Source organism: Schistosoma mansoni, chromosome 3, assembly GCF_000237925.1.
Source record: "Schistosoma mansoni strain Puerto Rico chromosome 3, complete genome".
Taxonomy (NCBI): Eukaryota; Metazoa; Platyhelminthes; class Trematoda; order Strigeidida; family Schistosomatidae; genus Schistosoma; species Schistosoma mansoni.
Window position 1 is genome coordinate 19524488 of NC_031497.1, and position 14178 is coordinate 19538665.

Genomic DNA, 14178 nt, shown 5'->3' on the forward strand with positions numbered 1-14178 from the left:
TCTCCCTCTCTGTCTCCTTCCTCTATCTCTTTACAATCACATATTCTTATATGTGCGGTATATGTTTGTTTCGGTGCTCATTTGTACAATTATATTTTTCATGCAGTTAATTATAAGTATTCTTGTTGTCTTTATTTTTTTACCCCTGAACGAGTTTTCATAATTGACTTGATTAATATTCCACTTGACTATGGACAACACTTATGGTCATATCTTGATTTATACATGATACCAAATAATATAAGCTATCAGTTCAAAAAATTTCAGTAATGTTTACTAAATAAAAGACTTTAGATACCGACGACTAACTAAATAACTCATGTGAAATTGTAAAATTCTACAAAAATCAATGAGAGTACTAGTAATTATTTATGTGATAATTGATTAAACAGTGATGTGTTATGCTCAAATGTGATCAAGCATAAGGTTATGGAAATCACTGGACTGACTTTAGTTAAGCAACCACTGAAAACCAGGAAGCACTGGACAGTTATTCTGTCCTACTATGGGGCTACTCAGCAGTGAGCATCCACGACCTCATCATGGTCAAACTCAGCACTTTCAGAACCCACGGCGACTGCTAAGCAGGAACCCGATTTTTTATATGTCTAACTCCAATCGATTGACAGCATTATATGATCAACCAATATTAACGTGAACACAACAACTAGCCAATAAACTAGCAAACAAGATTTTAACAAGATGGATTTATTCACTGAAACTTTGAAGATCCATCAAATTTTCTACTTACGAGTAGCCTAAATGAAAAACGACAGTTCTACATTGAAATGTGTTCTATACAATTCATTCCTTGGTTACATTTTCCCTTTTCACACTCCCTAGTTTTTAAAAGTTATTTCTAGCAAAGATTCAGTTCATATGTAAACTATCTTTAAGAAATGAACTATTCTTATGAAACATAAAATTCTAATAAATCTGTTTAATTTTGCCTATCATGGTTATTATTTTCACTCTTCTGCTTCTATTTCGTTTATTTGTTAATTTGAAGTACAACCGATAATGGACATTTGAATTGTTTTGTACACTGATAATTGACTGAGACAAGTTATTCGAAGTTTCTTCACTGTATCGAAATGATGTGACTACATAATGAAGACTGTGATAACGTAAGTTAATCTGCTACACTGGCAATAAAGCAATAAATAATCAAATTTAATAACTGTGGGCAGTTTCGTGAACTGTGTCTGGTATATTGCAGAGAATTAGAGATAGATCAATTACTGGAGTTAATCTTCAAGACTTTTTTCAGTCCACTTATTTATTATTTATTTATTTGAACACATAAATATTGGTACAAACGGGTACCAGATACATATGCGCCGCACAAATCATTTGAGATTTGTGTGAGGGCTGTGATACTGCTCAGGTGCCCAAACTGAAAGAGGTGGTTTTCTTAGGGGGCCACACCCCGAGCCTTTGACCTAACGGTCTGATCCACAAGGCAGTGGAGCATCGTGAGGAGATGCAGTCCCATGGGAGCCGGTGACCAACCAACGATTTATTCATACGCCATTCGTTCCTTCAGGATACTGGAGCCCATGTGCACCATTGGTTTGGAATCAGGGTTATCCGACTCCCCTAGGTGAACTTTCCGTGTCCACCAACCCGGTTAAAGCGCCGAGCATTCGCTTTTCTTCCTCTCAATTTCGTAAACAACACCCCCGCCACGTGAAGGCAGTGAGTAGGACTTCCCTGGCAGAGGCTATATACGCGCGGCCATATGAAAGCATTTCGAGAAGGAGAGCGGACTCTCCCCACTCTCGGCCGTACCAGGGCATTTAGGGGATCAGTCCTATAGTACGTATCACCAGGACGTCAAACTTTCAGTCCACTAATACTTTAACTTTCTGTGACTTCTTCAAGGTACATTTAGATGTAAAAAAAGTTATACGCTACTATAGAGATGAATAATACTTTATATAATTAACTTCTTGCTTAAATTCATTGCAATATTTTTTGTGAAAATACCTGAACTGGAAAGTAAAAACCTTTGGAACTCTCTATGGTACACAAATGAGTTTATTAATTGAATTATGAACACCAACTCGTTAAATAAAATAGTGATTTAATTAGAAATGTACCTCCATCAAAAGCTATTTGTTTCCTGTCTAGTGTTATTCAGTCCTAATACAAATCGTACTCATGCCATTAAAAAACTCTTATCTTTATTTACTTTCAGCATTGTTCATTCGATAATCTCACATAAGATGAATGCTTCAAAAAACGCCGTGATTGAATGACGGTGTTTTTTCTACATTTACCAAATCTAACGACCATGTTTCATAACCTTATAATACTATACAGAGAATTATTGTGCACTATTTTTGTCCTTTCATAGACAATAAGGTAACTCGCCAGTATGACATAGGTGGTGTGAGTCGATAAGTGCTAAACGATACTTCTTAATTCATGCTAAGATTTGCTAGGAGATAACTGTTTTTAAGTTTATGAAACCCTGGAAATAACCAGTGATCCAGAGGTTATCTATTCTTAAACTAGATAACAGTGTGGACCGGTGATGTAGCATCAAATTATCTTTAATAGACGAGAGGTTAGCGCCAGAATGTCTTGGACTTTTTCGAAACACACCTTTCCAATTTTTATCTCTAGTATCTATGGAAATTATGTGATAGCTATAAATAGACATAAAGGCTTAGATTTTGACCGGTAGAACTTCATTGCTCAACAATCTAGTTTTTCATAATCCCTGAATGACCGCAGTAAGCTACCATAAGCCTTTTCTTTATTTCAAATGTATACTTCAACTTAATAAATTATCAAAATAAAACCGTTTTCCCCTTTACATACCCTTACCTTGTACAGAAATAACTGTGAAAAAAGTTTGTGACTTACAATTTGCTGAACGCTTATTCCAGTGGCTGCTTGTACATTTGTTCCGCCCGATAATACTGTCGATAACTGGTGCGTGGACTGTAATGTATGATGCGTAAGTTGATTAGTTTGTACCAAGTATTGTTTACTTGTATGAATTTGTGACTGCTGTTGTTGTGGGGGTGGTATTGGTGGCGGTAGTTGTGATGTATTTGTACGATTCACTATATTACTGTTTGTAGTGGCAGTGATATTTGCATTAGAAGTCAAAGTAGTGGTACCAATTACTTCGACGACAATATTGTTGTTATTACCATGTATTATTGAGTCATTAGTTAATGCAGAATTGTTAATTAAATTATTTTCTTCTTTTATGGAGTCATTTATAGAACTATTAGCATGACATAAGTCTAGTTCTTTAGGTTCATTTAGTTGTTGTTGTGGCTTCTTTAAACACGTTTGTTTGGACGGGGATGATAATGATGTTGTACAAACCAACAAATCAGGATGATATGATGTACATGGTAATAAATTATTCTGTGATAAACAATCAACAATCCAATCAGGTGTGACTATAAATGGTTTCGAATTATTCTCATCACAAGCATCATTGTCATTCGCCAATTTATTAGTACAATATTTGTAGAAATTCTATATAAATACCAGAAGATATGAAAATTACTAGTGATAAAAAGAGCTGTATAAACATTTCGGAAAAAAATGAGATACAAAGGATATTTACTAAGAATGTACTAAAAAAAGACCATACAAAAAAGTCGCTGGGTAGTGTAAATAACCTCCCTGAAATCATGAAGATAGCATAAACTAATGGGTAAAAACTTAGACTTTATGTGTTAAAGCTACTTTCTTGTACCGACGTACTAACACCGTTTATACGTCAAAACAGCTATACTCCGCCTAGCATGCAAACTCACAATGTTTAAAAATGCAGACAAATTATAGCCTCTAATATCGGGAAATAGTAAACACTCAACAATATTTCCATTCAAGGATCTTAAACAAAACTCGGACATTAAACTTCCGCACTTAGCCATATTAAAAAATAGGTAAAAAGGCAGGAATACACATGATATACTTACTCCCGCCGCCTTGGCAACAACCACATGCGTAACAGACTTATCCAAGTAATGACACATTTGACCTCCATGTATGGTAACATGAGCCCATATTGAAAGCTGATCGGCGACACTCAACTAAAATTATTAAAAGTATAAATGGCATCAAAACAAAAATTTTTACATACTCCACTGCATGTAATTACTGTCCCTGCGAATATATGTTTAAAGTCAGGATGAAAAGGACGAAATCTGTAAGATTTTTGAAATAGAAAAACTATAAAAGCTTACGGCAAGAATTTTTGTGCTTCAACAGAGAGTTTTACCCAATGGCTCTAAATCAAGTTAGCGGAAAGGGAAATAATGCATTACAGTAACAACTGGGACAGCATACAATTCTTCCGCCTCTCCAACCTCCGCAAGAGATGGGTCATCACTGATAGCAAAACGTACACTTTCTGATAGGAAGGGATGGCTCACAGCACCCAAAGACTTGAGAAGATCTACTACCTAAATTCGGAGTGAATAAAGAACAGACAGAAACAAGCAAATGAGTAACTATGAAGACAGGATAAGTTATTTTTCATATATTTTTAATAAAACCCTTAGTAAACCCTTTCACATCGATATTTTCTGTACCTGGGTGAAACTTGAGCAATTACGATGACTGTTTATGGTATTCATGGTTCAGGTCTAGTATTTAAAATACCCGTTTCGCTGAAAAATGGTTATTTCATTGGTTATTGGTGATGTCCCCGAGTATATGAAGGAAGCTAAGTCTTAAATACAAATTTCTCAGGCCAAACACTCAGAATGACAAATTTTCAGAACATATACTATGTATTTAGTGATCATTAAGGCAATGTACGAAATAATCAACGCACTCAATTAGTTAACTGTTTACAGTTTGACTGTCACTATTAATAGGCTCTGGCTTAACACTTTAGATACAATTAATTTGAAGTACATCTCAAATGTTTTTCGGATTTTTTTAGAATTCAGGGGGGAATTCGCATCTCACCATTGAAGTTAAGAATGATCCCTAAATTTGCATGAATAGTTATTCTTAGATGTGACAATTTTTGTGGCATTCTTCAGAAAGATAAGCATAACCAACGCAGAAAGTGAAACAAATATAAGTAGTATGAGGAAATTCGGAAATCCTAACAGATATAATTCTTTGTACTGAAGTCATCAGTGGTTCGATATACCGTTTGGTATGCCTTTCAATGAGATCCCCGTAAGACCTCTTGGTTAAGACACCATCTTTATATCAGTGTAGTTACATTTTTAAGTACATCTAAATTCCAGAAACTGTCAAAGAGCACGTTTAAGTCCGTAAACAAGCCTCCAAAGGCTAAAACTAGTACAGGTTTTCAACAAGATCTACAGGATATGTTGCTTTAAACAAAAGTTAGGATCCCGTAGGCTTGTATAATAACTATATGTTGTGGAGATTAAGACGCAGCTGTCAGGGAGATAATGGTGTTTATATAGACACTGAACATACGATATTTTACAACTAAAGGTTGAGGATAATCTAAACGAATCGTTAACCTGTCATTCGGTTTTTTTGTTTCCTCAAGATGTTCTAAACAGTTAGCTAGTTCTTAGATACATTCGTATTACTTCTAACTTAGAGACTAGATTGAGTGAATCCTTCTATTGCAACTTTTGTATCCATTAGGATTCAAAATGTATGCACTAGCCTTAGAGCATGATAGAAATTCATAAATTCTGCACAGCATTTATCATTACGTTACTTGTGAAAATTTACGTATAATAAGAAGCATGAGTAAGTTGCAAGTATTTGATCGAATATGTTAGACGTCGTGCATTACATGAAAGTAGTAAACAGGTTGATGAAACTGTGGGATTCTATCAATTGAGGTGAATAGAATATCTACCACCCAAACTCACCCCCCTTCCACGGTGTGGGCAGCCGGGAAGTGATACTAGCCCTCATACCCGTAACTGCACACGAGACCAAGTTGGTCACTTTCAAATCCTTTCTACACCTCCTAATAACTCTCTTATCTCCACGACTAACCCTTCCCACGTCCTTTTATCACCTCGCACCGCTAGGGCAAACGATTCGAGTACACAGAACGTTATTCCTGGTCTCCTGAAACCACGCTCTAAACTACATGTAGGAACTTTTAATGTCCGAACATTGTGCCAAATAGGACAACAGGCTTCCTTAGCTAGGACTCTAGAATCTTACACCATCGATGTATGCTGCGTCTCCGAAACGCGCATACAAGATCCGAGTAGTGTCATTCATTTGACCGCACCTAATCAAAATAAAGATTCATCTCGATACACGCTTCGTATATCTGGAAGCCCTGATGCTGCTTCCCGTGGCCTCGCTGGAGTAGGTATAGCATTAAGTCGTAGAGAAGAACTAGCTCTTTTAGACTGGATCCCAGTAGACAGTCGTCTATGCGCTGTCCGACTAAACGGTTCCGTAAGGACCCGGAAAGATAGGGAAACTCGTCGTTGCCTCTTCGTCGTCTCTGCCTACTCTCCCACTGACTGCAGCTCAGACGATATAAAAGATGAGTTCTACAGGAAACTTTCTGACCTTCTCCGAAAAGCTAGGCGTTCTGATGTAGTAATAGTAGCAGGTGACTTTAATGCTCAAGTAGGTAAACTAAGTGAAAGGGAAAGACACCTGGGTGGATCTTATGATGTCGTGGCGAAAAGAACAGATAATGGCGACCGTCTGTTGCAGCTGTGCTCAGATAACCGCCTATTTCTTGCAAATACTAACTTTAAGCATAAGGAAAAACATCTTTTGACATGGCGACCCCCGAATTCGTCCCAACGTTGGACCCAATTAGATCACATCGCTATCAGCCACCGATGGAGGAGCTCGATAGAAGACTGTCGCTCATTCTGGGGCACATGTTTAGATTCAGATCATGCTCTAGTGCGAGCACGTATCTGTCTGCGTCTTACTGGTCGTAGGAAAGACACTGCAGGGAAGCCTCTAAGGGTTCTACTTAATGATCGGCAAGCTAAGAATATATTTCAGGAACAACTAGAAAAACAGTTAGGCAGCCATGTAAGTTGTGTCCACCCCGAAGCAGCGTGGAATGACATCCGAAAAGCTGTGGAAACAGCAGTGATATCCGCTAGTAAGGTAAACCATAACGTTAGGGAGAAACAATGGATCTCGGCAGCATCTACCGCACTGATAGATGCTCGTAAACTCATCCCACCTGGCTCTGAACATAACGAAGAGCGGAGTCAACTTAAGCGCAGGCTTATAAGAAGCCTACGTAATGATCGTGAACAGTGGTGGGTAGCGAAAGCAAGAGAGATGGAAAAGGCAGCGGCAATAGGTAACAGTAGGCAGCTATTCAGACTCGTTAAAGAAACCGGTATTAGGAACCCGAATATCAGTGAAACCATCTCAGATAAAGATGGGCATATTATTCATTCTCAATCCAGGAGATTGGATCGATGGGCAGAACACTTTAGGGATCAGTTCAACTGGCCTTCAGCCACACTTCAATTACCCACGATCCCCAGTCGTCCTGAATGGCAAATTGATGTAAGTCCTCCAACCCTCTGCGAGGTTGAAAAAGCTATAGGAAATCTGAAGCGAGGGAGAGCAGCAGGCCCTGACAGGTTGACCCCTGAGATTTTTAAGGATGGTGGTCCAGTACTAGCAGTGAGATTGACTGAGGTCTTAGGTAGAATCTGGGAACTGGACGTAATTCCATCTGACTGGTCCCAATCACTGATTGTGCCAGTCTATAAGAAAGGACAAAAGTCCTCCTGTGACAATCACAGAGGGATCAGTTTGACTAATATAGTGTCTAAAATATTAGCTTCAATAATACTAGGTCGCCTAACCAAAGCTCGTGAAGAGCAGACTAGAGAAAACCAGGCTGGTTTTCGACCTGGACGTGGTTGTATAGACCAGATATTCACCCTACGTCAGGTCCTAGAACATAGACATACATTCAGACGTCCCACAATAGTAGTATTTCTTGACCTTAAGGCGGCATTTGACTCAGTTGATCGTGAGGTTCTATGGCAGTGTTTGTCACTGAAAGGAGTACCAAAGAAGTACATTAACCTCATAAAGGCTCTCTACTCGAACACAACTGGTCGAGTTAGAGCCTATGGCGAACTGTCATCAGAACTGATTACCTCAAGTGGCGTTCGTCAGGGCTGTCCACTCTCCCCATTCTTGTTTAACTTTGTCATTGACATACTTTTAGAGATAGCACTTTCATCAGCTAAACCTCCAGGAGTTGAACTTTTACCGGGAGGCTCACTTGTTGACTTAGAATACGCCGACGACATAGTTTTACTCGGTGAAGACGCTGACAACATGCAGAGTCTTCTGACCACTATAAGCAACTATGCAGGCATGTTCGGAATGCGATTCTCTCCCTCGAAGTGCAAAATGTTACTTCAGGATTGGGTTGCAGCGACACCTGAACTAATGATAGGGAGTGAAGTAGTTGAGCGTGTAGACCACTTCACTTATCTTGGGAGTCTCATCAGCCCTTGTGGTCTGGTATGTGACGAAATCTCAGCACGGATACAGAAGGCTCGTCTAGCTTTCGCCAACTTGCGTCATTTATGGCGTAGGCGAGATATCCGTCTAGCAACCAAAGGACGTGTTTACTGTGCAGCAGTTCGCTCCGTCCTACTTTATGGCAGTGGAACATGGCCAATAAGAGTAGAGGATATTCGTAGGCTACTAGTGTTCGATCATAGGTGTCTTCGAAGCATTGCTCGTATATTCTGGGACCACCGAGTAAGTAATGCAGTTGTTAGGAAACGAGTACTAGGTAGGGATGGCAAATCGATTAATGAAGTAGTGAAACTTCATCAGTTGAGATGGCTGGGACATGTGTTACGTATGCCCGACCACCGACTGCCCCGACGTGCAATGTTTCATGGTGTAGGAGTAGGTTGGAAGAAAGCTAGGGGTGGCCAGACCAAAACGTGGCACAAATCTATGAAGTCACTGACAAGTGGACTGGGCCATGTTGGTAGGTGTAGACTACCTGGTTGGGATTCGCGAGATGACAGCAACCTATGGTTAGAGACCTTGAATGACATGGCTCAAAATCGCTTGCAATGGCGAAGGTGCATCCACTCTTTGTGTTCTACCAAATTCTAATCTTCTGAATTCCTCATGTCTTTATCTTTTTCTCTTTCCAAATTTATTTCACTGTACTATACTCCTTCAATAATTTCTTCAAACCCTAATCTTTTGGATTTCTGATTATACTCCTACTACTTCTACCATTATGGGATTTTAATCGACAACTGCATCTCTGTGCTAATGTGGTATGGCAACTCGAACTGATGTACGTACGTACGAAGTTTTACGTTGTGACTGACTGACTGACCCAAACTCACCCACCCCCAGCACGAATGACTACGCCTGCTTATAAATGAGTGAACAAACAGACATGATAGTAGTTAATAAAATAATTGTGTTTCCCAAGGCAACGATGTGACACGTGAAGCAACAGTAATCTCTGACTGCAAACACGAGTTAACAGTGCGTAGAAATCAACTGTAGTCAGTCATTTATATAAAACAAAGGCTACGTCAAAATGTGAATTAGCACGATTGCGGATGGAATCGCCAATCACCTCTCTTTAGATTGTAAGTTTTGTTACTCCATAATTGAGTTACTCTTGAAAAATTTGAATTAAAATGGGTCACCAGTAGCTCCGAACGAAATCAGTATTTCGCCTTATCTCAGACTGGTACAACTGAAATAACTTAGCCTTTAGATTTGAGTGACCTTTAACGACACACCTAGTGATGGAGAATAAACAAAATCCTACATAGATTCTCCTACAAAAACAAATTTTGAAGCACTTTACGAGTCTGTAGCATATTGGTAAAAAGGTGGTTGGTTCTAAAGTGTGTGTGTGTGTGCTTCTGGTGCAACCTCAGACAGTCACTAGTCAAGCCCTATCTCCTTTGTTACATGATCTCTGTCTGAAAAATTTAGAAATCTGTCACTACTAAACAAGAGGACCAGTAAAGAGGAAGTCTTTTAGTTTACATTCACCGCCAATGAGACCTGCGTATACAACCCAACTTTCAAAAGCTGCTGTAAAACCATGAAATACTAAGACATCAAAAAATGTGTTTTAACAAGCAATTAACCCAAAGTATGGCGTAATACTATGCTTATCCAAATACAACAGCTTTAAAAAGTTCAGTCGAAGACATCAGAAAGCAAATTTCATCAGTCATTATACGGCAACAAAATGGGGCCAAAAAGACGCAAAAGCAGGTAGAAAGCAAGGCAAACACATACCTCTTTGTGATTACAGGAAATGATGAAGAATTTCGCATCTTTAAAGACACTCTGTTCCATAGGAAACGCCTAGTTTGTCTTCAGCGCCAACAGCATCACTCAAAAGTTGCGCGAAAGTTGTTATAAAAATAACTAAATCTCAGTTCGTCTACACATCATCGTTGCCTCCAGTTAAGTGTATTCATGTAGATATGTTGACGCTGATTCTTGAAACAGAGTTTGAGATATCACGAATATAAAGCGTACAGTTTCATGTGTACTGTATTATGGAGTGTCTTTCCAAATCGTTTGGACATAAAAAATCATGAGATCATGTTGGATGACCAGAAACATCAAGGTCACCGATTAAATACAACAGGTTTTACGGACCACTTTTTGACTGAGAACTAGAGCCTACAAATATTCCAGACTGTCTATTTTTATCAACTTTTCCCTGATTCGTAAAGTCGCTACAATAATATTCATAGACGAGTAGTCCCCTTGTCATCATATTTAAACTGAAGTGGAACGTAATTGATATTTCACCTGTTGAAGTGCCTTTATTGTCAAATAACCGAAAGTCTTAAAAAGTATACTACATATCACTACCATACATTTTTGGGAATAATCAAGGCTCAATTTTACCCGCAGCCGTTGTAGACACTAAACTTATAATAATACCCTTGGTGACTATAGCACGAAACTAAACGTCAATATGGTTTCTCCAAGAAAGAACTCCACAGGTAAAAGTCGTTGAAGGAAATCATTTTAGATCCGAACTGCTAAGTATTTCACACAAGATTCTAGTGTCATTAAAAACCTTTGTAAGGAACAACCGTTACGTCTTCTCGTGGTTGAAGGAGGGCCATTTGAACTCTGGAAGTAGTAGGCCTTCACAGTCGTCAAGAAAGTGAGCACGATTAGGAATAACCGTTAAAACAACTGTATTATTAACTGTCCAAATATAACGATACAGTACACCAAAGTGAGTGGTGGAATTTTTGAATAAACAACGTTTGTGGATTTTATTGTACTAATAAAGAAGATAATACTCCCCATCGCATCACTACGTGCTCTGTAGTTCAACGATTCGGGCCAACAGCCACAACGTTTTGGCTGCTAGGTGAATGAGGTTTATTCCGACCAAACTTCGAAAGTAGTCAACAGTATCGATATAAAACAATGATCCTGTGTTGGAAACAGTATATCCAATAATATTCAGGCGATTTTGCAAAGGCTTATTATTAAGTTGTTTGATGTATAGTAACTTTTATTTACGTCGAGTATTATTCTTTTAAGTACTTTTAACGCACAGTACTGCGGTAAATTCAAAAAGTTGATAAAATAATAATGCTCTACGAGATACAGCAATGTGATAAAAACCTACAGAATGAATATTAACTCATTTGAGTCGGGTCCACCCTAAAATGGTTTTTGAATCCGAACATGGTGCTCCAGCCTCACAAAAAATAACTATATTTAAAGGTGGGTTATTGTTATATGTAACAACCACCAGCAAGCTGCTGTCCGGAAGAATCAGGTAACAGAAAATATCGTCACTTTGAAACCGTTAGATCATGGTTTGTAATTCTTGTTTCATAAGTGTGTCATGTGGCTTTTTTCTTCAGTTAACTGATAGAAAAATCCTATTTGGTTCTTTGAGTCCTACTGGCTCCCTTTACACGCGAACACAATCTGAATATATACACAAATGTCCTGTCAAACTGGTCTGTTCGGTCTACTCTTGACGAATGTAGGTCAGCAATGTGGAGACTTCAGGGCTAACGTATCCAATCCAAATATGTCTGACCGTAATCCAAATGCGACACATTTCTCAAACCCACAAGGCATAAAAGCTGGCTCAAGTTGTTTCAGTGGATTTTAACGTGCTATCATGATGTTTGTTAAAATCTTAAAAATAGGCACTGAGGCACTGTCAGTGCTGACATATATAGTGTTTGTCAATACAAGCTTTGGCAAGATAACATGATTAAACTGCAATTATGTGTTCATATTACATAGTTTCCTCAGTATTGTTTATTCAATTTCGCGCAGGACGGTTATGCAAGCTACATGGTAATAGCCACTCCAAAGAAGAGAGGGCTATTTCTGAAACAAAGTTACTATTTTTGTTATTTATATACAGGATGACTGTGAATAAATGACTTGAGTAAGAACTAGAACATTAGTGTTCTTGAATGTACATGTAAATACTCAAATTGACTGGCACTTACGGTAGTAATAAACAAACAAAGTATAATATCTCGGAGTGGATATAAATGGATGAGATAAAGGTGGTATTTGACTAATATCATAATCACATCTATTTTTAATTTGGCTAGGTTGACTTTGACATTTAGAGTCGCCTCCAGTTGAACTCCACTGGAATTAACAAATAAAGTTATAATAATGTTTTTGACAGTTGTCCAGTATAATATTATGTACGGAAGTAAGCATGCAGTCGCATGGATTTAACATATTTATACTGGACACCATAGGTTCTCAAATATCAACATTTAACCCTGAACATATAATTTCACAATCCTCCATTATATGTAACGGAATTCTGTGAATCCATGTTACTAGTTATGTCTTGTGCAAACCGCAGTATATCAGCTCAGCCGTATCTATTGCTCTTGATTAACAGACCCTAACCAGAATGTTGCAAATTGATATCCATCAAACAGTGGTCTAACCTCTATTTCGGGGATTATAGCAAATGAATTATTTTCCTAACGAATTTTAAACATCCCTTTATGTGAGGTCATGTACTGCCTTGACTATTGATGGAGTCAATAAGCTGTTATTGAGTTAACGTAGACCGCAACAGTCTTTGTGGTTAACACACGAGGATCAAGTTTTCCAGAGATGTACTGAATATATGTCCTCTATGGATTGGACGTTACCAGGATTCTCGCAGAGCGGGACGGATTATTTTCTCCTGCAATTACGAAATACAAATCCATTCTGAATTGCTCACATATGAACTGTAAATTTTATACTGTATGATAAGATTTCAGATTGACATATTCATGGTATGTGTTGGGGAGATCCAGGAAACTCCTCGAAAAAAGAAAAAAATTACCCGAAATCTTTGAGAAACATCTTGTCCAGTCAGCATTCACCAGAACTTTTGCCAGAAATATACAGAAAGTGAAAAGTCGCATGTCCAGTTTCTGATTGCATGATTACCTATACTGCTGCCATGTTAAGAAGGGTTTCAGAATTTACCGGAAACTCAAGGTCAGCCAAAATGGTATAAAAACCCTAGATTCTCTGCTCATAAACGAATCTTTGGAGCAACGTGTTTCTGACGTAATTCGCACCCTTTTTCTTCTGTCCGAGTTGCTGTGTAGATCTAGCCTGTGGCTAATAAAAGAGCATAGGAATCGAATCTAGCGTTCCAGTATGTATGTTCATATTCATATAACAATTCAGATCATACAACTACATATTCGTTTTGACTGTCCAGCAGAACCACATTCTATCACTTTTAAACAACATATAATCATATTTGACAAGGAATTGCATTCCGGATTTGCATACTATTCTTTAAATCCTGTTTGGATGCTATAACTCATGTACGTAATGTATTGACATGATCTTCTTAGACTTTTATCCAACATTAAAAATATACAATCATGTATTCGGAGGGACTGTACTCACTACACACAGTATTTTATACCCTATCTTCTCAACTATTTTGGTGCCGTAACTCATTTAATTTCTGAAATTACCATTTAAACTCAGTGAGTCTCTCATAACTTTTGACCAGTATTTTTAAATGAAGAGCTGTTTCACACACCTTGGTCATAAAGCATCATAATTATTCTGGATAGCAATAACATTCAAAACTTTTTATATTTGCACCGCGCAATTTTAACTAATGCAGGCTTTCGGTTTACATATGTACTACATGCTGTAATAACTTGGACTATTTGATACTGATTACCGACAGTT

At 38.1% G+C, this 14178-nt stretch overlaps 2 protein-coding genes across 2 annotated transcripts in view; both read right to left on the bottom strand.

Moving 5' to 3' along the window:
- The window catches only part of Smp_138400 (hypothetical protein), a gene marked incomplete at both ends in the record, with an annotated part of 43400 nt that extends 38447 nt beyond the window's left edge, over nt 1–4953 (bottom strand). The window contains 4 exons of the mRNA XM_018799551.1: nt 2875–3504; nt 3954–4067; nt 4302–4439; nt 4951–4953. Coding sequence (XP_018651329.1) covers nt 2875–3504; nt 3954–4067; nt 4302–4439; nt 4951–4953 — 885 coding nt within the window. The remainder of the gene's footprint in view (nt 1–2874; nt 3505–3953; nt 4068–4301; nt 4440–4950) is intronic.
- Nucleotides 4954–10600: 5647 nt separating this feature from the next.
- Nucleotides 10601–10729, bottom strand: Smp_197520 (hypothetical protein; the record flags this gene model as incomplete). Its single annotated transcript, XM_018799552.1, has 1 exon — nt 10601–10729. The coding sequence occupies one exon, from the start codon at nt 10727–10729 to the stop codon at nt 10601–10603; it is 129 nt and encodes a 42-aa protein (XP_018651330.1).
- Between the last annotated feature and the right edge of the window lie 3449 nt (nt 10730–14178).